Raw genomic sequence first — 24,409 nt, 5'->3', positions numbered from 1 at the left:
AGCCTCACTCATTGCAGCCCCAGATGGTTCCCTGGGGGTGGGGATGCATCCCCCCTTCCCTTTAACCCAGCCCACACCCTGCCCAGGGACTGCAGGGCTGCGTGTCCCTGGGCAGTGGGGCTGTCCCAGTCCTGGGACCACAGCTCCCCCAGCAGCCCATGGCCTCGGGCTACAGCTTGCTCAGGCATCCATCGGGCTGGGTCCTGGCAGCAGGAGTTTGGGGGTGACCATGGTCCCTGGCATAAAAAATGTGTGTTTGTAGGTTGCCAAGCAATTTGGCAAAAAGTCCTCCTCCAAAAGAACAGAATCACAGAATCCCAGACCACCCAGTCCCATGGTCAGGGACATCTCCCCCAGCCCAGGGGACTCCAAGTCCCATCCAATCTTCAACACTGCCAGGGATGGGGCAGCCACAGCTTCTGGGGGCAACCTGGGCCAGGGGCTCAGCACCTAATTTCTTCCTAATGTCCAACCTCAATCTCCCCTCTTCCAGTTAAAAGCCATTTCCCATCATCCCATGCCCCCAGACCCTTGTCCAAAGTCCCTCCCCAGTTTTCCTGGAGCCCCTTCAAACACTGGAAGATGCTCTGAGGTCTCCCCATTGCAGTCTTCTCTTCTCCAGAACATATCTGAGATGAGGAAGTGTTTGTTTCTTCCATTGAAATTTACGATTGAAATGCTACGATTAGTTCAAGAGGGAAGAGAATGCTGGCTTTGTGTCACTAAGTGCCTCATTGCTTTGCCCCGGGGTTGTCCCTCCTGGGCTCCTGAACATCCCGGGGGGGTGGGGGAGAGTGGTGCAGTGGGACGTGGGGAGCTGCACATCCCCAGCAGCAAGGGCAGAAGAGAATGAGTCAGAGAGGAAAAGAGGGGGAGGAAGGGGACTTATGAAAAGTCCTGGTTGTTATAGGGAGATCGGGGGGAGGGGGTGAGGGAATGAAAAAAAAAAATTGAAAAAAACGAAGCATAACTGCCCCCGGTGCTCCTGAGGAGACCCCCACCCTCTGCCCCCATCACTGGCACTCTCTGAGGGTCGCCAGCTGTGGCAGGGATGTGCTGGGCAGCAGTGGGATGGGGGGTGGGTTGGGTTGCACCGCGGGATGGAGCTTCTCCAGGACCTGGAATGAGCCGAGTCCTCACAAAGCTGGGAGGTGTCCTGTGGCCTGGCCAGCACGTGGGGAGGAGAGAAGCCAGGAAAAAAGAAAAAAGAAAAAAAAAAAAAAAAAAGAAAGAAAGAAAAAAAAAAAAAAAAAAAAAAAAAGTGGAATGGGACCCAACAACTGTCAGAGCAAATGTTTCCATCCTTGCTCAGCCCCCTGGGATCTTCTGAGCTGGGGGGGTGCAGCCCACCCTTTCCTTGAGCCCAAGGAAGCTCAAGGATGCTGCAGTTGAGGGGAAGAGTTGGCTGGGGGCTCTGGTCCAAGCACAGACAATACAGGGGATGCTAGGGAAGAAGCCAAGCAGGGGTGCTGTGGGGCTTGGAGAAATGGCCTCCTGAGAGCAGGGCCAGCCCAGGCAGGGCCCCAGGCAGCTGAGCAGCCCCCCAGACAGGCTGTGGCACCATGGGGCATAGCTGGGAGTAGGTAGTTTTGCTGGAGGTTGGAAAGGAACTCCCTGGAGCCTCTTGAAGTGGATGTGCATGCAGGCTCCTAGCACTAAGGGGGGATTTACTTTATAGGGGTTTTATATAAAGATGGGGTTTACTTTATAGGGGACTGAGGAAGGTGGGAGGACCCTATGGCTGTTGCTTCCAGGAGCTCTTGATTGCTCCCCCCCAACCATCTGCATGGACAATGGGGAGGGCTGCAGTGTCCCAAAAAGCTCATCTCCCATCTTGATGACTCCCTGTAGTCTGAACAAGGATTTGGGAGTGTTCAGAACCAGCTCCAAGTCTCTGGGCCCAGAATTAATTTTGGTTTGGAATCTGGAAAACCTCAACATGTAATGCTCCTCACCAGTGGAAACCCACAGCCCCAGCAAGAGCTTGCAGGGACCTCTTTGTAGCTGAGGCTTCAGCAGCTCCTGTGCCAGGGAAAGGTGCCTGTCCCCTTCTCTTTCCTGCACCAGCAGCCATGGCTCTTGGGCACCTGGAGGTCAGGAATGTATCTGGAAAGGGCTCAGACCCCTTGGAGCCACGGAGATTTGTACAGGGCATGGGAAACGCCTATCTTGAGAGCATTTCCGATGGGAAATCCCAACCAATGCAGGTGACAGTGGTGGTGGCTTCAACAACCCCTGGACAGTGAGGAGCAACTCCCTAGTGGGAGCAACCTGGAATGGTGGTGTTCTGCCCTTGCAGATCAAACCCTGGCACGTCCATGGACCATGTCTGTGTCCCACTGGCCACCATTCCATCCTGCCTGCCATTGGGCTGGTGCTGGGCTCCTGTGGAGAGTCAGGGCAGGGGTGGATCCATCCAGGAGCTCAGCAGTTTCCCATCTGGGTTAGCATCTCCCCACCCCAGGGCCACCATGACTGCAGAAGGTTTTGTGTCTGGTGAAGAACTGAACCTGCACTTGAAACCAGTGTCTCTGAGCACATGTGAGCTGGTGGGATAGAGAAGGTCACCAAAAGGGGTGACAGAGGGGTGGGGACCAGCAGCAGGACACCATGTCCTGGTGAGGACCAGCAGGACAGCCCTGCAGCTCCCCAGAGAGCCTCTCACATCCCCAGGATTCAGCTCACCCTCCCTGTGACCTCAAACCAGAGGACAAGACTCTTTTTCTTTTTTTTTTTCTTTTTTTTTTTTTTTTTTTTTTTTGTTTGTTTGTTTGTTTGCTTTGTTTTTTTTTTTGTTTTAAAGACCACTTTTTCATGGTTTTTTTTTATCCCTGGCAAACACCTGCAAAGCTGCAGCAGCCCATGTGTGTTACAGGAGCTGTGCTGGAATGAGGTTAGCTGGGGCGAGGCTGCTCTGCAGCCTTAGGGAGCTGCTGGAGATACAGTCTGTTCCCACTCACATCACTGGGTATTTATAGATACAGATGTTTCTCTAGCAGCAGGGTTGAAGCTTGAATTTTCTTTTATTATTATTTTTTTTTACACCCTGTCTTATTTCACATCCCTCCTTTGCTCTTCAAAGCAACACTGAAGGTAAAGAAAGCAGCTCCAGAAACCAGCAGGGAAGCAGAGGAGTTGATCCTTGCTCTGGGGTTTTAGAAGAACTGGGTTTGAGTGGGCTGAAGTGCCTCCTGTGTCCACATGCAAGGCCAGAGGCACCTTCTCAGAAACCACAACCAACCAACCCAGCCCATGGCTAGCAGCTGGCCTGGGGCAGGGAGGGCTTGAGAGCACCCAGGGGAGAGATAGCAGGGTATCAGCCCCATTTCACAGCATCTCAGACTGGTTTGGTGTGGGAGGGACCTTAAAGATCATCTAACCCTAACCTCCTGCCATGGTCAGGGACACCTCCCACCAGCCCAGGTTGCTCCAAGCCCCATCCAGCCTTCTACACTGCCAGGGATGGGGCAGCCACAGCTTCTAGGGGCAGCCCGGGTCAGGGGCTCAGCACCCTCACACCCAAGAATTTCTTCCTCATGTCCAACCTCAATCTCCTCTCTGCCAATTTAAAACCATCACCCCTTATCCCATCTCTACCACATAGCACTCATGTCCTGGAACATCTGAACATGGAACTCAGCACCCAGGGGGGAGGCAGGATGTGGCCACTTTCCTCATTGGGTTCCCATCAGCCACAGCAAAGAATTTCTTCCTAACGTCCAAACTCAATCTCCCTCTTTGAGTTTGAAACTATTCCTCATCGTTGCATCCTCCAGATCCTTGTCCCAAGTCCCTCCCCAGCTTTCCTGGAGCCCCTTCAGGCACTGGAAGGTGCTCTAAGGTCTCCCCATTGCAGCCTTCTCTTCTCCAGGCTGAACACCCCAACTGTCTCAGCCTGGCTCCAGAGCAGAGCTGCTCCAGCCCTCCCAGCATATCTGTGACCTGTTGTGGACTCTCCATCAGCTCCATTTACAGGGAGTGATTTCCCAAGGGCAAGGAGGAGGCTGAGGGTGGGACCAGGTCCCCAAATCACCCCCAGAGTCCCCACCCCAGCATCAAACCTCCCCATGCATCAGCCCAGGGCTTGCTTGGCCCATGCATCTGCATAACAAAAGGGGGATATTTGGGGCTGACTGGTGCTGGTCTGTTTGCCACCCACTGGAGTGGGTTTTCTCCCCTCCGAGGGGTCTTTGTCACCCCTCCCAGGGCAGCAGTCAGCCCTCACACCTGCCCATGGCCATGGGGCTCTCCTGGATCCAGCACACCTCAAGTTGTCCTTGCAGGGGATCCTTGTTCCCAAACCCCACCGAGCAGCAGGAATTTCACAGCCTAGCTCAGTTTATTCCTCCTGCTGCTTTAACCCCAGCCGTTCCCTATCACTATCCTACTCCAAGGAAGTTTGGCTGAATACCTTGGGATAGAGAAAAGACCCACTGACATAAATCCGTGCCCCAGGGAGAGAGAGACAGACAGACAGACAGACAGACAGACAGACAGACACACACACACACACACACACACACACACAGCACAGGGTGATGCTGCCGCTGCCTCCAAGCATTATCTTTAGAGCCTGGGCAACGGCTTTGCTCCCCAATTGATTATACATGCTCTGTGGTCTGTCTGGGAGGCATTAATGGCTCCAGATGCGGATCATGGGGCTCTGCGTGGCACTGTAAACATGCTGGAAGTCCAATTTGGATTTCCCCGGGTGCCTCATTTAAATGAATTATGTAAACGCTTTCCCCTCCTCTTTTGAGCAGCAGCCAGTCCGGCTGCTGCCCGACGTGTTAATCCCATGAATAAAATAAAAACCAAGGGAGTCCGTGCATTAAAGGGAAGGGAAAGAGGCTGTCGAGCCTCCGGCTGCGCTGGCAGCACCTGGGGACCGGGGCGAGCCGAAGGAGATGGTTCGGCACCACGGCCACCCCCATTGCCCTGGACCTGCGGGCTGCCGGCAGGTTTCCGCCCCCTTCTGCAAAGTCCTGAACCCCTCGATGACCCCAGCAGCTCCAGGAAGGTGCCGTCCCCAGCCCTGGGTTTATATTAAGTTTAATTTGGCATCGCAGTGATCACAATTACCTTTCGTCAAGCAAACTGCTGAGAGACCTCTCCTGAGTTCCTCAGTTTCCCACCTTATCCTTGTTTCCCCCATATCCATCATTTTGAGATGCCCCCTATCATGGACAGCAAATTATTGCAATTAAAGCCGCCTCGGTAGGAAGTGCCCTAGCTGAAGTGGGGATTTGCTGACACAGGCAGGGTCTGATCCTGCTCTCCAGGCTGGGGCAGGGACAGGCAGAGAGGGGACCCAGCCCAGGGCTGCACTTTCTGCTGAGCAGATGTTTGCTGATGAATTATTCACCCAGAACATCAGAGGGAAAAGAGTCACTCTGCTTCTGAACCGAGGTGGCTGCGAGTGCCACAGGCTGGCCCACACCCACAGAGAGAATTACAGAATTGTTTTGGTTGGAAAAGACCTTTAGGATCACCAAATCCAACTGTTAACCCCGTACTGCCTAGGCCACCATTGCCCCATGTCCCTCAGCATCCCATCTCCAGGGCTTCGAAAGCCCTCCAGGTATGATGGGGACGCCACAATACATGAAGCACGGGACAGGGTGCACGGTGCAAGGACGCAGACTTGGAGGAATGCACAGGGTGCAGGGTGAGGGGTGCAGGATGTGGGGTGAGGGATGAAGGGTGCAAGGTGTAGGGTGCAGGGTGAGGGATGAAGGTTGCGTGAGGGGTGCGGAGTGAGGGGTGCCCAGCGCGTGCTACCAGCACCCCCTGGTGGTTGAGCGCCGGGAGCAGCCGGGAGCGGAGCAGCGGGAAGTGGGAGCTGAGCACCCCACACCCAGCGGGTCCCAGCACCCCACGCAGCGCTCAAGCTGAGGGGGCACCAAGGCTGCACACGGCGAGACAATCCCCTCTCCTGGTTATCGTGGGGGTAATGCCCCCACGGTGCCGCTTCATAGAATGGTTTGGGTTGGAAAGGACCTGAAAGCTCATCCAGTTCCAACCCCCTGCATGGCAGGGACACCTCCCCCCAGCCCAGGTTGCTCACAATCAGGTTTGCCCTCTAGGTACCAGGGTATACCGGTGGCTCCCCAGTGCCTACAATCACCCAGCACACCAGGTCCCTGCAGCTCTCCATCCACCCCTCTCCCTGCTCATCCTTGTGCCCAGCACCACTCACTCTCTAGGGCAGAATTTGGTCTTGGCTCGTCTTCAGTTTCCAGCCGGTGATGATTACCCAGTGCTCTGATGGATCCGGATCCCTCTGCACAGCCTCTCATCCCTCAATTACCAGCATCCCTCCTTCGGTGTCATCAGTAAAGCTGCTAATGGTGAATCCAGTTCCTGTTCCCAGATCAGTGAACACAAGCTCTGAAAAGACCCAGCCTTGGGACTGAGCCCTCAGGACCACCACTGGTCACCAGTCCCCAGCCAGATGCAGCTCCATCCACTACAGCCCTTGGAACCTGCATTCCAGCCAGTTCTTCACCACTGCACAGTGTACCTGCTCACCCCACAGCTGGACAACTTTTCCAGAAGGGTGCTGTGAGGGACATCATCAAAAAAGCCTTATCGAATTCCAGAAAAATTTATATCCACCACCTTCTCTTCATCTACCAGGTGGATGACCTTATCATAGGATATCAAATTAATTAAACAGGATTTTCACCTCATCAACCCACCCTGACTGTGCCTGAAGATTGCATTTCAGTAGCACCCACTAGGAACTTCTCCATCATTTTTCCAGGTATTGAAGTCAGACAACAGCTCTGTAGTTTCCTGTGTCTTCCCCCACACTCTTCTTGTATATGGCAACAACACTGGCCCGGCAGCTGAGACCTCCCAAGACCTTTTGGACATGATTGAAATGGGTTCCTGGCATAACACCCGCCAACTCCTTCAGCACTCTGGGATGGAGCCCATCAGGCCCCATGGACTTAGGAACATTCAGCTGGAGCAATGGGTCCCTTAAAACACCACTGCTCTGCAGCCATGGTCATTTGACCCTGGCAAGTGGGTTGATGGTTGACAAAAGAGTGAAACAGCATCACTGGGTTTCTTGGTTTGGGCTTTAAAGCTTCTCTAGCAAAGCAAAGCAGAGGAACCCAAGCCAGGCATGGGTCCGCAGGACTGGTCTGACCCCATGCAGTGCTCCAGGGGTGGCCATGCCCCTCCTGGCAACAGCTTCTGCCCTCCCCATGCCAGGGCCATGGAGCTCTGCCCCACCACCACCTACCAACCTGCTCCTGTGGGACCAACACAGCACTGCTGGCATGGGGCTGGACAGGAGCAGCACGGAGCTGAGGGAGTCAGAACCTTACCTCAGTCCATTAGTGTAGGGTTGAATGACCATAAAATGTTTGCTGTTCTCCAGAAGAAATCTCCAAAGCCCCCTAAAGTGATGCCAGCCCTGCCCACATGCACAGGGCACGTGGCTGTGCTCTCACCTTGGCCTCAGGCCTGTTTAAGATTTCCCCACCCCACCACCTCCCACACACAGGTAAGGAAAGACCCCAGAGGACAATCTGCCAGTGTTATCCTAAACAAGACTTTATTAAAACCTCTCCTCCTGTGGGGACAAGAGCCCTGGAGGAGCTGGGGCCACATTTTGTCTGCCTTCAGCCACCAATCCCCAAGATTCATGTCCCTCCAAGCTGTCTGGGGAGGAAGCTCTGGCCAGGGCACAACCCCCACACATGGGATGGTCCCCAGGCCCCCCTCAAAAGGCACCACGGTCCTGGGACACCAAGCAAGACAGGAGCAGCTGATAAAAATCAAACCCTCCCAAGGCAAGGTGGTTGACTCAGCTAGAAGAAGAGGGTACGGAGCTACCAGAAGCAGCCAAAGGCATCAGACAAACACAAGAGTTTTGTAAGAGCTCTAAAAACATCCCTGCTCAGTCCTTGCTGATTTTCCCTGCTTGGCACTTCATCCCTTTTAGACTAAAGAAAGAAGGCACAACCCAGTGCAGCTGCTCCTGCATGCAACACTTCAGGCTAAGGCAGAGCTGAGGTTGTCCCCAACCTTGAAGGACATGGCCATGGTGGCTCTGACCCAGGGGTGTGATGCTCAGGGCCACCTCAGCTGAAGTCCCGGTCTGGCAGCACCAGTGGAGCCACCAAGGTCCAGAGGTAGAGCAGCAGCCCAGCCCAGCTGGAGCAGATCTTCACCCACACGGCTGTCCAAGGGCTCCTCAGCACCTGCAAGCTCTCATCTGGCCTGAAACCACAAACACGTGGATGGCACCCACCAACCACACTAGGGAGGGATGGGGACTGTAAGCACCAAGACACGGGGACACGTGGAGGGGATGGAAGAGCAAGAGAGGAGCCTTGTGCCTGCTGCCATGCAGCTCTTGCAGCTCCTAAAGTCAAGCAGCTCCTGCAACTCCTGCAGCCACGCAGCTCCTGCAGCCATGCAGCTTGCCCAGGGGATGCAACCACCCTGCTGCAGCCAACAGCATCCCCAGGGCTGTGTCCCTGCTCCCCCAGCATCCCCAGGGATCCTCGGATGCAGCCAAGGGTGCTGCATCTGAGGAAATGGCAAGCCCAGGTCCAACCTGCCTCAGGCAGCCCCATGTTACCTAGAGATAATTAATGCTAATTAGGATGCCTGACAAGCGGGCTTGAACATGGATGCACCTCCAGCAACATTTTTGCCCAGCGCACAATCAGGGAGGGGGTCAGGAGGAGGGGGACAGCCCCCAGTCCCCCTGGGAGCTCACCTGTACCAGTTGGTGAGGGTCATCATGATGTAGAGGGCAGCCAGGAGGAGGCAGAGGTGGAAGAAGGTGTAATTGTAGGAGACACCATCCTGCTCGTTGTCATAGGCACGGTGCAGCCCCTCCTCCACAGCCCCTCCCTCACCCCCTGCCCTGCTCTCCTCTGTCAGCATCAGTTTGTTGACCTGGGGGTGGTCCGAGGAACGGAGGCTGTGGGCAGAGGGGTATTGGGCTCAGGGCTGGCTGGCTGCCTGCTCCCCAAAATCACACACCCCCCCCCTCCCTGCCCACCCACACAGGGGACAGGCAGGGCAGACTCGGGGATACAGCTTGTAGGAGAAAAAGTTGCACCCATGACCCTTCAGGGCTGTGACCCTGTGGAGACCAGGAGCCTAGGACAACTGTCCACCACTAACTGGCCACCCCTAATTCAATGAGATTAATCCATAATGAGGTAAAGGTGATTAAATGAAATGTGGGAAACAAAACATTAGTAAGAAGATAAAGGCAATTCAATCAAACGTGAGATATCTTCTAAAAGTAATGTTAAACAAATGCAATTAAAAAAATATTGAACTACAGTTTTTAAAAGTGAAGTTAAACAAATGTGCTTAACAACACCCAAAAGATTTTTTTAAAAATTATGTTAAACAAATGCAGTTACAAAACATCCAAAACCATTCTGTAAAAGTTATGTTAAACAAATGCAATTCTAAAACATCAAGACGTAGTTTTTAAAAGTGATGTTCAGGACTGTTTGCATTATGTTTGAATGTGTTGCCTCTACCTCATGAATAATTTTTTGTATTAAAAATCATATGACTCGTACACTCTAACTCCCCTTTTTATAATATAATATAATTATACGTGGTTTCCTTGCAAAAATGTCAGTTGGCAGCAGCCAATTGTCCCTTTCTGGGGGAACAAGACACCTTTACTAGAAGCACTCAGTGACAAAAGCCCTGGCCCAAGCTGTGACCTCCCCAACAGAATCTCCCTTCCGTACAAGGATGGGACCATGCAGCCCCTGGGGACACGAGCCCTGTCCTCACCTGATGAAGAGGGTGCAGAGGATGAAGATTATCAGCCCTATGATGCTTGGGGCATCCCACCAGGTTGTCAGTGGCTGGTTGGCCATCACTGAGCTGGTGCTGTTCCTCACCAGCAGTGTGGGGTTACAGGTCTGGGCTGGGGGGGACATGCAGGGGTTTCAGCACCTTCCCCCAGGGATTCAGGGAGGGCAAAGCACCCACCTCAGTGTGTGATCCCCTTCCCCAACCCAAGGTTGTGTCCTGCTTACTGGGCACATTGGCCAGGGCAGACCAGGTGACATAGATGGTGTAGAGAGTGATGAGGGATGCCTGCAGCAGCCCGGAGTGTGGCTGAGCATCCTGCAAAACCAACGGCGGGGGCTCAGGGATGGTGTCCTGTGCCTTAGGGTGACACAGCCACCCAGTGCCCCCATGCTACCTCACCTGGATCTTGGGCAGGATGGACACGGCAGAGATGATGAGACAGAGGATGAGGTTGATGCTGATGAGGACCTTGCCCTCTGTGCAGCCCTGGGGTTTGGCGTAGTAGACATAGAGCAGCACCACGGCCACAATGGAGGCAGTGTAGAAGATGAAGGTGACGATGCAAAGGGCTGGGGAAGGAAGGAAAAGGGAAAGAGGCTGGAGCAGAGCCCCAGGGGTGAGTGTCCCCATTGGCTGAGCTCCTGGTGCTGCCAGCTGTACCCACCTGCATACCAGCCCTTGGCGTTGCTCTCGCTCACGTTACGCAGCCACAGCTGACTCCAGGAGTGGGCGAAGTCAATGAGGAGGATGAGCTGGATGAGGATGAAGAGGAAGGAGCCGACCACACCAAAGTAAAACCAGACTTGAGGGGGAGAGATGAAATGAGGAACAGGTGGGATAAGAAGACCTGGGCACTGGCAGGGGCACCAGCAGCGGGGGTGCTGACTCCAGCCCCGCTGGAGCAGAGGGTTAACCCCGAGCTGAGGGTTAACCCCGAGATGCAGAGCAGGGGCAGCTCCTCACCTGAGGTGAAGGCACCATCTGGGATGTAGAAGGCCCCCACTGTGATTCCCACCAGCACCAGGAACTTGAAGAACCAGAAGCTGAAGGAGAGAAAAGGCACCATCTGCAAGTGGGAACTCAGGTGGGAAAGGGGTGGGGATGTCTGCCTCCTCCCAGCACCTTCCCCCAGGGACAAACACTCACCCATTCTGCAGGGCAGCCCGTGGGTCCTTGCTGCTGCGCACACACACCATAAACACAGCAAAGAGGAAGAAGAAGGAGGCCATGGAGAAGCCCATGCGGTACACAGCTTTGTGACCCAGGAAGCTGGAACAGTCAACGTGGGTCTGGACCCCCAGGACAGAGCCAGTGCCTTCACAGAAGCCAGGGAGCTGAGAAGGCAACAAGAGGGTGGGTGAGCATCATCCTGCACCCATCACCATGGTGGTGCCACCAAAGATGGGCCAGCCCATGGCTACTCCAATGCCACCTGTAAATCCAGCAGTTGGCCTGCTCAGGGACAGAAGTGAGGGGGCACAGCTAAAGACACCAGCTCAGTGGAAAGCTGGGGTGAAACCAGCATTTCCCAAAAACTTGGTCCAGTCTTAGCATTAGCTTGGCTGACAGACCTCAGCTCCCTGCACCCTAAGTCCCACCTCCAGGAAGGTGCAAGTCACTTGGCCAGTTGAACCCCCAGAAATGGGATGGATGTTCAAAACTCCTGAGGGACATCCATGGAAAACCACGTAATGCATTAAATTATCACATGGCACTGTCCCCTTCGTGGAAAACCAGGGTTAATAACACCCTCTCCCAGTAAAATGCTTAAAAAAAAAAAAAAAATTAACAGAAGCAACATCATGCCCCAAAAAAATCACTGATTCAGCTTCACATACCCACCACAAGCTAAACCTTCCCCATGGTGACCAAGCCCAGTGACCTCTGGGAGCTATTTACCTTGTGCAGCTCCTTCTCTACTCCAGGGATTATCATAATGATGGACACAAGGGTGCCAAGGAAGAGGAAGAAGGTGAAGAGGAGGCGGGAGATGGTGGAGTTCTTGGCAGAGGGGCAGCAGCCACAGAGCAGGCATGGCGCAGAGCCACAGAGACAGGACACCTGCAACAGAGCATCCCCGTGTCAGAGGGGTCAAAACTGGCCCCTCAAATGTGTGCCCAAATAAAGCTGTATGGAGATCTGCCCAAAAATCCACCCCGCTGCACCAGGTGCTTTGAGCATCTCACCAGCCAGCATGGCAACATTTGGTTTCATTTACACATTTCTCATTGCTAAAATTCATGTGAAAAAATAGACATGGCAGAAAAGAAAACCAGATGTTGAGCTGCTGTGTGAGCAAGGCACCAAACCCACAGCTCCCTGGTCAGGGATACTTATAAGTGATCATTTTGATGTCTCCAAATCACTAGAGGTGGCTTTGATTTTTTTAAATTTTTTTAAACATCAGCACCTCATTATCTGGGAAAAAAATCACCTCATTCCTGATTTATGCCTCTTTACCCACATTCTTGCCCCACATCCCAGCCCCAGAAGAGCCTGTGTGGAGCTGACAGTACCCCCAGGAGCCACAGTGGATGAGAACCCCCACATCCCATGGGAACCCTCATCCCACCCCTCCAGGACCTGCTCAAGGGACACCACTCCATAGTTACAACTTTAAAGCAGGAAAAAGTGCCCTTCCATTAGAGATTGTTTCCTTTCAGGCCCATTAAATGCACCACTTGCACAAGAAAGTATTTACACTGTGCCAGCTTTCCCCTTCCAATACAAATAAAAACAAAGAACAACAAAAATCCCTTTGAATGCCAAATTATGAAGTTGTTTGACCTGCTCTAGCAAAGCACCTCAGTGCACCCTCACCTTGAGGCACTCCAGTACCTCTCGCACCTCTCAGTGCCAGCTGAAACCAAAACTACCTGTCCCAAAATCACTGAAAGTGGCCTGGAAAATCACGAGGTTTGCTGTTGTTTAGGAGGTTTTGGGATCTGGGGGTTCAGCCCCACAAACAAGCATCACTGAAGATGTGCAGGAGGCACAGCCTTGGCTTTGCCCTGGGGTGGTGCTGGTGGAAGAGGATGAAGGGATGTCCATGAGGCCATGACAGAGCTGGGCTGAGGGAAATCCTTGGTGCAGCCTCCAAACCCTATGGTCGGCCTCTGGGAAAGCTGCAGGGGGGATGAGGTAGTTTCTTGTATGAGGTTTTCAAGAGCCTGCAGCATCCCTGGAGCCTGCTGGGGGTTTCTTTCCAGGAAAAACTCCTACAGGTCAGAGCTCTGTGGACATCAGGTTTCACAGCCTCTTGTAATCCAGGGAAGGCAACCATGGAGGTAACGGGGTACAGGGTACAGCAGTCCCATCCTGACCTGCTGGGTGCAGCAGGAATACGTGGGGGACACTCTGCTGTTTCCAAAGACGCCCCTAAGTATGAAGATGGCCACCAGCCAACCAGCAGCACCAAGGAAAGCACCAAGGGAAGTGGGTGCAGCATGAGAGCGATGGATTAATGAGGAAGCATCGGTTTTCAGCTGCTGCAGATGAAAGATAAATCTCTCCAGTTTCACTATCAACTTCCTCATTAAATCCAGCTCACCTCCAGCATGACTCAGCCACAAGGACTGCTCTGCTCCCTGCTCTGTCTGGAGCAGGGAGACCACAGTCTGAGCTGAACAAGCTTTGTCCACCCAGCCAGTGAAAAATGACAACATGAACCAAACTACACCACCCCAACATCACCAATGACACCAATCCAGCAACACCAGCTCAACACAAGCCCAACACCACCACCACCACAACACCCTAGCAACAGATCTTCTGCAAGCTGCCTTCACCCTGGCAAACCCAGGGACACAGAGACTGAGTCAACCAAAAGCAATGTCGAACAACCAGTCTTTTTCTCTGTTAAATTAACAACCTGGCAGGCTAATCAGTACCAGATCCACAGGGCTCAGGAAGCTGGTGACTCCCAAGCCTGGCAGGTGGCTTTGCATTGGTTCCACTGGAAGGAACAGGAGAACTAAAACTATTTAGCAATTCTACCCTGTTACCAACCACAGCCTGGGCCAGAAATGTTTTTTGGGGAAAAAAATCCAGTATTAGGTGAGAAATCTCCCTAGTCCTGCTCTGGAGTAACTCCCAGCTTCTTCAATACCTCCTCCTAAGGAAAAGTATCACCCATGTGTTGCAATCTATGGCCTTGCAGACCACCCTACAGCTGATCTTGTTTCAGAAACTCCCAAACTCCTCCAAAACTTTGAGTTGTGAAACCGGCCTCATTCCCAGGTTTCCAGGTCGGCTGCTCCCATGTTGTTTTCCCAGTCCTGCCCTGGCCTCATGCCCACAGGTGAGGCAATGCCAGGAGAGGCCGTGGGCAGTCCCTGCGTCACCACACACAGCACCCGCAGCACTCAGCCCTGTATCACCAGGATTGGCACCCCCAGTCCTACACCTTGAGGTGTAGGACCCCCAAACAGAGATTCCACACCCTCAGACCTGTACCCCTGTCCTGGCTCCTCCCCTCACTCCATCCCCACTTTAGGTCTCAGCTGTGACAATCAGGCAGGACCCCCAGCCCCTCAGCATCACATGGGTGCAGCAGGATCAGACCCGCCAGTGTATCAAGGCAGGGGGGGCAGGACCCCCCAACTCCCCCAGGTGCAGCAGGACTTCACTCTCCCAGCTCCCCACATGCCCAAGTGCACTGGAATGCACCACCCCAGGCACCTTCAGAATCCACCTTCCCCTCAACCATGATGTTCATGAGCCCCAAGTTCTCTGGGGCAAACCTTCTGGGCCCTCCTGGACACCCCTAGGTGCAGCGGGATGCTCTGTGCTGGGTGTCCCCTGCATCCCCCAGGGGTCTCCCATATTCCCCCATACACACAGAGCTGCATTCCCCGGGGGTTCCCCACATTCCCCATGTACACAGGAGTGCATCACTTCGGGAGTGCCCCGCATCCCCCCCGTACAGAGAGGTGCATCCCACAGGGGTTCACCTACATCCCCAGGGCTCTCCCTTATCCCCCCGGTTGCAGCGCGAGGGGGGGGCCTTCCCTCGAAACCCCACGCGTCTCCCCCGCCCCCTGAGTGTATGCCGGGGCACATCCCCGGGGTATCCCTCAGTCTCCTCCCGGGGCCTCCCCCGGACCCCCAGCAGCAGTAGCAGCGACTGCCCCGCCCCGGGCAGCCCCCGCCGGAGCCATCGCGGCCTCGCTTCCCTCCCGCCCCTCTCCCGGTTCCCTCCCGGTTCCTTCCCGATGCCTCGGTCGGGCGGACACTCACGCAGCTCAGCAGGGAGCAGACGCCGAGACAGGCCCCCATGGTGAGGTCGCAGCCCCCCTTCTGGCTCCCGGATCCCAATTCCCTGCACCCCGCTCCCCTCCGCAGCTGCGCTGTGTCCGCCCGGACCGGCCCCGCCGCCCGGACCTCCCGCCGCACCTCCCCAGGGGCGGGTCCCGCACTTTCCCTCCCTTTTCCCTCCCCTTTCCCTACCCTCTGCCCTACCCTAGCCCATCCACCTCCCCCTTCTGAGCTCCTCATTTGCCGCCTTCGGACCCGGGAGGCGGTAGCCCGGAACCCCCAGGGTACCCTTAATGCCCCTGGGGCTGCTGCTCAGGACCCGCTGCCGGGGCTCTCCCTCCCCTCGAAGCCGCCCTTGGGTAGGGGATGGCTCCCCTGAAGGCAGCTGGAGGTCCCGAAGGGTATTTTGAATGTGGTGTCTGGGAACGGGGTCCTCATCATTGCCTGTTCCCGGAGCGTCTGATTGGGTGCCGGGAGTCCTTCGAAAGGGGAATTAATCAAGCCCTCTGGTTGCTCACAGACGAATGCTGCTGTTGCAGCCACATGTGGCCTTGCTGAACGCTGCTGAGGGGAGACACGGGATCAGAGACGGCTCATGGGGCTGAGGGGGGAGCTGGGGCACGGTCCCATATACATCCCCCCTTACACAACCCCGCGGAGCAGTGGACACTGCTCTGCTGCCGCTGAGCATAGTGCTGGGGCTGAGGCAACCCGGGACGTGCCAGCCCACTTCCAGACCCTAAATTTAGATGGTGGGAAAGTCCGTGAGCATGTGGCAGCAGAAAGGCTTCAAGGGCACAGCGCTGGGGCAGCCAGGCAGCCAACATAGAATATAATTACTGAATGATTTGCGTTGGGAAGGACCTCTAAAGGTCATCCAGTCCAACACCCCCCGCAGTCAGCGGGGACACCCTCAACTAGATGAGGTTGCTCACAGCCTCCTCAAGCCTCACCTTGAGTATCTCCAGGGATGAGACCTCAACCACCTCCCTGGGCAACCTGGTCCATTGTTCCACTCCCCTCATGGTAAAGAACTTTTTTTGTAACATTCAATCTAAATCCACATACATCTAATCTAAATCTACATGGCCTCAGTGTCCATGAGGCAGGGGAAGGGGTGATGCTTCTTGCTCCAGAGGGGAAGCTCCAGTGTTTGGCCTCTGCTCAGCAGTTGGCAGGAACGAAGAGCAGCTTTGCACAGCCTCCCGGGGCCCCCTGCAGCTGCTGCCGGTCGCACTCTTGCCCCAGGACCTCAGTGCCCAGAAGCTTCACGCTGACCTCAGCTGATCTCCTGTTGCTATTCCTCAGGGGAGATGGCCGGCGGGTGGACCGGGGACCTGCCCCTGCGCGGGCACAAGTCCGGCAGTGGCCCCGGGGACATGGGGTTCTGGCTCCAGCACAGCCTCCGGGGGGAAGCTGGGGGCTCTGGCGGGTTCCTTCTCTACTGGGTGGATGTGGGAGCCCAGTGACACCTGCAGCGGGAGCGTCCCTCAGTCCCTCACCTCCCAGGAAGGGCAGATCGGCCTCAGGGCTGTTTGTCCCCTTGGTCCTGCTGTCCCCTTGAGAGGACTTGAGCCCATTGGCATGGCGGGACCAGCAACCCCACCGCCTCCGCGGACCGGGACGGAGCAGTCCTGCCCACACTGTCCCCTCGGACCCTTTGGTGATGCCACCAGATGGCAGTGATGGGATGAAACCAGTGCTCCCAGCTTGGGGACAGTGGCCGCGCTCGGACTCTGCCTGCTCCGGGATGGGCCAGGCTGGAAGAAGGGAGAGAACAGGGAGGACTGGGAAGACTCCTGACCCCTCTCCCAGGGCAGTCCCCACGCCTGGTTTTCCCTGCTGAGCAGAGGCCACACCACTGCCACCACCCACGACATCAGCCCCTAGCTGTCCCCCTCTCGGGAGGTGGCTTGGCCAGAGGCAGGTGGCAATGTCACAGGTGACAGTGCTGTGACAGTACCCCATGCACCCAAGGACACAGTGGTTTCACATCTCCCATCACACAGGGAAGATGAGGAACAGGAGATGAGAGATTCTGCCAGAGCCAAGGACATGGGGCAGACCCTGTCCCCTGGCAGCAGAAGCCTCCAGCCCATGTCCCCCTGCTCAGCTGAGCTAGGAGCATCCTTGCCCATGTACCCCTAATAAAACACCTTTTTTTTTTCTGCTCTGCCTCCCCTTTCTGCATCACTCAGCATCCCCGAGGCACAAGGGAACAGCTTCTTTACCCTCCCCTCATTGATCAGTTCACTGGGGGTCTGGCTGTCACTTTCTGCCAACCACAGGGGCTGAGGCGGCACCAGATGGGTGAGGAGCAGGGCCAAGAGCAGCCTGCCAGGGCTGTGCTCCTGCCCGGGGTCCTGGGGGGAAAATAAATGATTTCATGTGACTGTATGTGGGACAATACCAGCTTAGCTGTGGGTGCAGCCAGAAAGCTCCTTCTGAGCCTGAGCCATGCGATTCATGGATAAACCAACATTACAGTAATTAATAATAATTGATAATTGAGTCTGAGCTTAAACCCACCAAGCATCTTTTCTGCAGGGCATGGTCTAGTGTGGGCAAAACATGGGCATGGTGTAAAATGTGGTTTTGGGTGATTTGGGGTTTGAGAGAGCCCTGGTCCACAAGGTTGTTTCACCTCCATCATCCTGAGAGCTGCCCTGCTCCTGGATGGGGCTTTTAGGGTACCCAGAACCTTTTCCCTTGGCTGCTGGCTACTAGCCAGTACATCATGGCCTTCGGGGAACTGCTACAAGATCTCAGGGTGATGCTCATCCATGTGTGGGGGGATCCCCCTGCTCTTCTGGGCTATAGGGAAGCCAGGGAAAGAGGCCAGGAATGAAGCTGCCCCTCTTTTCTTCCAGCAGTCCAGGAGGACTGTCCTGAGGGTCCTAGCCTCCAAACAAGAAGGGGGACGGGCCCAGAGACAGGCTGAGATTGGAAGAACAAATGCAAAAGTCACAGGATTGAAACATCTCCCTCTCACCTTGTGTTCAGACACCTTCAAGAGGGAGAATTAATTTTCCACTAAGTTCTTGTGTAATAAACTGAGACAGAGGAGAACTAGGAGTGGGTGATTGCTTGGCCTTTAATCACAGATGAAGGTAGGATGGGCAGGGGCATGGGAGCTGGAATTCAAACCCAGTGGAAATGAAGGGGAGGATTTTCAGGAAGACCCTTGGAAGCATCTGCAGAACCTTCTGTGCTTGAGCTCCTCCTTTGTCCCTTGTGTTTACCAGGATCCTCCCATCCTGCAGCACTGCAGGTTGAGCAGCTGGATATAGCTCCAACACATTAGCCTTGGGACCAGCCCAACTGAGAGGCCTGATGGAAACCAAGAAAAACCTCTGAATCTAGTGATGGGCATTCCACTGCTTCTGAGAAACCCACCAAGCATCAGGATTTGCATTTGTGACCCTCTTCAAGGACCTTTTGCCAGTTTGAGATGATCAGTGAGGTGAGGCAGAGCTGACATGGCTGGTGGTTTCCATACCAAACCTATCTCTTGCCATCCAACAGTCTGCGGTCTTCTCCCCAAAGCCTCTCCCAGCTAGAAGAGTGAAGAGCTGTGAGGCCAAGTGGCTCTGGTTACCTCTGTCCTTGAAGCTTGGTTTACGCTGGGCTTGCAGAGTCTGCAAAAGCTTCTGTGTTTCCTTGCTGCCTTTGGACAGATGCTGTTTGTCTTTCTCATGGTGGTGGCCAGATGCCTGGCCCGTGATGGATGGGAGTGTCATACAGGAGTTTCTGCACTGTCACAACTGCTGGGTCTCTCATGGGGTGGAAAATTCCGGAAGGAGGTGTCTCTATTGTGAGCTGAATGTCCTCCCCAAGGTACCAGAGTCAAGAAAGATGGTGGGGCAGGGAGTTGGGAGAAGGCAGAAGCAAGGTGAGACCTTGATCTAAAGGTGTCCTTGATCCATCTGGTAGGAGTACTTGGTTCTTCTTTCATCTCCAGCCTGCAGCCTCCACACCACTGGGTGCTTCAGCTTTTCTGCTCACCTCAGCTCTGGGGTTGAGCCCTCACAGTTTGCTTTCCCATCACCAAAATTTCCTCCAAAGCCCAGCATGAGCCTTTCTGAACCCCTCACCTGCATTTCCCAACATCTCTGGGGGTGACAGGGTGTCCCCAGTGCCACCCACGTATCCCAGCCAGAACCATGCCACAGGGACTGCAGGTTGGGGGTTCCAGGGGAAGCTGTGGATCCTGTGGGTGGCTTTTTGAGCCTGTTCACTTTCAGCCTTAACAATTTCCCCTTTCTGTGACAGGAGAGGAAGAAACCAAGCTGTACCCAGGGAGGAGCATTCCAGGGGTTGGGAGATGTGTTCCCCCCTTTTGCAGACCCCTTGAGGAGTCCACGGGAGCCCACAAGGTGCCTCACTAGGTTTTGGGTTTGCTCCTTCTCACAGCACCCCAGGGAGCCCCAAATCTGCCCAGGGTTGTTTTTTTTTCTTTATTAAGCCCAGCAGCCTCCTGGTTTCTGTAGCATCAGGGATGTTGACAAAGCCCACATGCTCTCCAGTATAAACTATCCCAGCCCCAGGAATCCCCCAGTCTCGGGGAGGAACGGAGCCACCAAGAAGCACTTAGATGCCTTCAGGAGGACCAAAGCCTCCGTGGAGCTGTCCTCCGTGGGGATGAGACTCCATGGGATGAAAGATGTCACCAGCGGGGACCTCATTGTCCCCTCTTGATGCTGACGGACCACAGGCCCAGGGGTGTCCATGGCAGTGCTGCCAAGCCCCACGTGGCCCAGCCAAGCAGATTTTGCTTAGCTGCCTGGGCTATATTTATCTGCCTGTAAAAGGGGTTAGTGAGCAGCTCTGGAGACAGTGGCACAGCTAAGAATGTCAACGTAAGAGCAGCAGGGATAAAAAAAGCCCAGCCCAGGCTCTGGGAGCTTTACACAAATCCCTCTGGCTGCTGGAGGTGGAGGCTGGCAGGACTGCAGGCAGCCCCTGTGTCCCCTCAGGACATGGCACTGGGTGATGGTTACTCACTGCCCACCCCACTGGACATTTGCTTGCTGTGATTTGGGGATGATTTGGCTGCTTTGCAGCATCCCAGTGCTCAACCAGACAGGGAGGGTCTGCCCAAGGAGAACAGGGAATCAGATCTGGTTAAATCTCAGTGCTTTTGGGGACAGGGGACAGTGGCAGGAAGCAGGGACAGCCTGATGCCCCAAGCTGGGAGGTGGTTGTGAGTCTCCCTGCATCCCCATCCAGGCATCTGGTAGTTATTGAAGCGTGAACAATAGCACTGAGCTTTATTTTTGCCCACGAAGACGTCTTTTTTTGGGATGCTTTCTGCTCAGTTGACTTGAATGCACCTTTCTTCCAGAGGTTTGCCTCGTTCCTCTGATCTGTTGTCTTAAAGCAAAAACTGGGCAAATCCCAGTGTGTCCTAGCTATTCCCAAACCCTCCTGTGTTGCTCTGAGCATTTCTGCACTGCCCTGACCTTGCCTGGGCTCAGCCTCTGCCCATGTAAACCAGGCTGATACCCAGAAACAGAGAGGTTTAATCCAATACAGGAGGCAACACATGGGAAAGGACATTTTTACAAATTGTATCTATTTTATCACAGAAACAGTTTGTACATTCTGCTTGTCCATTGAGGCAGGTGATGAATATTTTGATTTCTGGGTCCCGAGGGCCTTGGAATCATTCAATGGGGACCTTGTTTCCCTAGTGGGACATCATTCTTTTAATTGAATTTTCCCATTCTGCTGGGAACAGCAAGGCTGCAGCTGAGTTGCAGGGACCTGTGCAGCAGTTCTTCGACCTGCTGTGACCTCAGAAGTAAAAAAAGCAGTTCGTGTGCTGTCCCCCACTGTGGAGGGGATGTGCTGGGTTGTGCATGCACTGAGGGGCTGTTGGACTTCATGGCCCAGGGAGCACAGAACTCCATCACCTGCATCCCCTCGTGCCTGGGGAGATGGTTCTGCCCATCCCATGTGCCCTGTGAAGGACAGGCCAGCAGGCTCAGAGCCAGATGGCCAAGTACAGCAAGCCAGGACACCTGGGAAGGGCACTGCTGTCTGCTGTCACCTTAACATCTGTCATCCAGGCAGAGAGCTCCAGACTTCCATCTCCTCATGATGCTCCACCCCGCCTGGTGACAAATTGCCTCGCTGGGAGATGCTTGCTGCCATTTTCCCTCTCATTTTAAATCCTCCAGGCAATGAGATGCTCTGCCTTTGGCTTCTGAGATCTGACAGGCAGGATGATCTTTCTCAAATGCTAAGCACATTTTCTGCAGATCCATCCTGCAGGAGCCATCTCCATCACTCCAGGGTTTGACCCCCCCATCCAGGGGGAGACCTGAGGCCGTGTCCTGCCCAGACTCATGGAAAGTCCCTGTCCCCAGCCAGGGAACAACCTGCAGGTCCCCAAGCCCTGTGACCCATGTCCCAAAATAGCACCTTAATGGAGGGACTGACGCAGGCCAGGGGAGAGCTCAGCTCGGGAATAACCTTTCCTCCACATCACCAGTGAGAAATAAGTCTCTAAAACGGACTGGAAATTCAGAAGATACATTTAAAAGAGGAACAGCAAAGTGCTGCTCTCCCTCCGAAGTGACTTTTAGCCCAGATAAGCGACTGCAGAGCTGGGCAGGGAGGTGGACACCATCCCTGCCCCTGTCTTGCCTGCACTGCTTGGCAGTGGGATGCTGTCTGCACCCCAAGACTGCCCCAACCCTGAAGCAGCTCCAGGGCTTTTAGTGACCTTCTCATGCAAGTGGGATAAAGCAGCTTGGCAGCTGTGGCACAGACCATCCTGAGCCCATCTTCTCCCTGTTCTGGGCCTTTCTTTTAGGAAAATAAAAGAAATTTAAAGCAGCTGGCAGACCAGGGAGCAGTCTGAACCTGACACTGTTTGCTTCACTTCCCTGAGGGGTAAAGCTCTCCTGATGCTTGGGAGGGCACAGACAGTCTATTTGATGTTCACCACCAGCAGGGATGCTCACCCTGTTGGGAACCCTCTGGGAAGAGGACCCCAATATCTAAAAGCCCAAGAGCAGACACTGAAAGATCAGAGGAAGAGCAGAGCAACCTTTGCACATGTGTTGGTGCAGCACCCAGCACCGTGGCACAGCCCAGAACTGACACCAAATGGGTGCTGCCTGAGAAGGGAACAAGTTTCTGCTTCCCTGGTTCCATGCTGGTGTGTTTGCATCCCTGGGGTTTGTACCCAGGAGCTTTGTGAGGTTCAGCTGGGAGTTTGTGTTCCTGGTGCTCACTGCATCCCGGGTGTGGGCAGATATGGAGAGGTTCTTTGGTACCAGCAATGAACGTGGAGGGACTCACGCACCTCCTGTGTGCCTCAGTTTACCCAAGTCCTCCAGCCCAGCCATCCCCAAAGTCTCACACTGGCAGAGAGAAAGGCTCAGCCTCGATGGAAATGGAGCTTGTGCTGTAGGGTATTCATAGGGGCACCCAGGACAGGGGGCGAAGGAGACCCACCCCAGGGCGCTCCAGCAAGACCCTCCCCAGCTACCCTGGCTTCCCCTCCTCTCCTCCCTCATCCCCCCACCTCCTTCCCCCTTGCTCCCAGAGCTCTCCCGGCATAGAGGGCTGGCCGGGAGAGCTCCCTGCCAGCATCCCCCTGCCTGCCCACCACAGCCACTGCCACATCCCATCGGGTGCCAGGCAGGATAAACATTGCCGCCGCTCAGCCTGAGACTGCTCTGAAGAGGAGAGACGGAGAGGAGAGTCAAGGAGAAATCGGAACATGAGGAGCTAAAAATAGCAGCTGGCGAAGGCTGCTGTAGCCTGCTGGAGCCTTTCCTCCCCTCTGGAGCTGCCAGCCGCCCATCACCGCGCCTGAGCAAGCAAGCAGGATAAATGTCCCTCCCCCTGGCTGCTTCCAGACCCTACCGCCCCACCCCTCAAAGCTGTTAAAGGTCCTCGGGTACCAGAGAGGAGCAGCGGGCTGGGAGCAGACAAGTCCTGGCTGCTTCAGTGCCTCTTGTCCCCATGCACCCACGTACAGATTAATTTTCCTTGCGGGTGGGTGCAGGGGCCAGGTAAATGATGCCCAACTTCTGCTAGACCTGATGGAGACACTGGTGTCTCCCCATGGCCCACGAGCACCCCGAGGAGGGAACAGGATGGGCACCTTGCTCCGGGTGCTGAGCATTACCCCTCACCATCAGCAGGGACAGAAGGTTGGCTGGAGCTGGGGATTTGGGAATGTGCCTCAGCTCCTGCCCAGAACAGCAGCTGGGAGCAGGGACAGGGGAGCAGGAGCTCTGTCACCCAACGGAGAAGGAACTCCCTACGGAAGGAATCGGGGGCTCTGTCACGCAGGTTACCCTCTCCAAACTGCATCCCACTTCCCCAGCCCTGGGGATGTCCATCTAGAGAGCCAGGAGAGGACATTTTGGAGCCTCCCACCAAACCCCCACCATTCCAAGTTGTAGGCTGGAGCTCCAGGGGCAGTCCAGGGAGGTGGGCTGCCCTTCCTGCGTGCAAATTTGAGCTGCTTTAATTCCCCCCTCCCCTCCCTCCGGGGCAGCTCCATTGGTCTCTGCCCTCCCGTCCCACTATCCTGACCCAGATCAGGGGTGCAGCAGGGGAACCCCCATCACATACACACACTCACCACCTCAAGCTGATGCTGGTGCCAGCCCAGAAGCAGCCTGGGCTACCGAAATGGTGGCATCTGCTCCTTACCCATGCTCTGCCCAGTGTCCTTCTACCATGAAGATAAGTCCTTGTGTTGGGTAAACACGGGACTGTGACATAAGCAGGTGGATTTACCAGCTGGATCCAGGGGCTCCCAGCCCACCCACACCCATGACGAGCACCACACCCCACAGGGGTGCAGCCAAATATTTTTAAATTATTTTTCTCCCAAATATTTTAAGCCTGGCAATTGTTTTGGAGAGAGGAGTGTGGGCTGAGGCACAGCTGTCCCTCCTGGGACTGGGGGGGGTGACTTTCCCCAGGGCTGCAGTCAGGGACCTTAATTCAGAAGAAATTTGGGTGGGGGGTGGGGGTGGCACCTTTTTCCCATCAGGCTCTCCAGTCAGGTGGACCGAGCGGGGTTGCTCACCATGCCGGGCTAGGAGCCCCCTTCCTCGGTCTTGGGGGGGGTGGGAGGTAGGTCCCAAGCGCATCGCAGAGCAATGTCACATGGAGCCTTACGGAGGGACATGGACTCCCGGGGGAGATGTCACAGCCCCCAGAAAACGTCTCCGCGCGGGGCGTGTCTGTGGGGCGGTGTCTCGGGCGGGGGTGTGTGTGGACCCCAGTGGCGAGGATGGGGGGCGGGGGGAGGCGGCGGGCGGGGCCGGGGGGCGGGCGGGCGGGCGGTGGGACCCCCCCCGCG

At 55.2% G+C, this 24,409-nt stretch overlaps 1 protein-coding gene across 2 annotated transcripts; it reads right to left on the bottom strand.

The window, feature by feature from the left end:
- Positions 1-7,548: 7,548 nt before the first annotated feature.
- SERINC2 (serine incorporator 2) lies at positions 7,549-16,153 on the bottom strand. 2 transcript variants are annotated; one of them, XM_071767717.1, is made up of 10 exons: positions 16,026-16,153; positions 11,716-11,877; positions 10,963-11,150; positions 10,780-10,859; positions 10,481-10,618; positions 10,216-10,385; positions 10,041-10,131; positions 9,793-9,928; positions 8,744-8,950; positions 7,549-8,238 (listed from the first exon to the last, which is right to left on the bottom strand). In XM_071767717.1, exons 1-10 carry the CDS (start codon positions 16,119-16,121, stop codon positions 8,100-8,102), a joined length of 1,407 nt encoding a protein of 468 aa, XP_071623818.1. In that variant the 5' UTR covers positions 16,122-16,153; the 3' UTR covers positions 7,549-8,099. The 2 variants fall into 2 exon arrangements, with proteins under 2 accessions (XP_071623818.1, XP_071623816.1); XM_071767715.1 differs by lacking the exon at positions 16,026-16,153 and adding an exon at positions 15,055-15,211.
- Positions 16,154-24,409: the final 8,256 nt, after the last annotated feature.

The sequence above is a fragment of the Heliangelus exortis genome, chromosome 24 (genome assembly GCF_036169615.1).
Source record: "Heliangelus exortis chromosome 24, bHelExo1.hap1, whole genome shotgun sequence".
NCBI lineage: Eukaryota > Metazoa > Chordata > Aves > Apodiformes > Trochilidae > Heliangelus > Heliangelus exortis.
The sequence above is the reverse complement of the archived record's forward strand: the minus strand, read 5'-3'. Positions and strand labels throughout refer to the sequence as shown.

What these genes read in the sequence shown, in the direction of transcription:
- SERINC2 (XM_071767717.1), bottom strand. Translation starts at nt 16,121, where the DNA reads ATGTTACAAAAAAAGTTCTTTACCATGAGGGGAGTGGAACAATGGACC. An exon ending in CATCCCTGGAGATACTCAAG is followed by an intron (nt 11,878 to 16,025) that starts GTGAGGCTTGAG and finishes GCTCTGTTGCAG; the next exon opens with GTGTCCTGTCTCTGTGGCTC. An exon ending in CGGGCTGCCCTGCAGAATGG is followed by an intron (nt 10,860 to 10,962) that starts GTGAGTGTTTGT and finishes TCTCTCCTTCAG; the next exon opens with CTTCTGGTTCTTCAAGTTCC.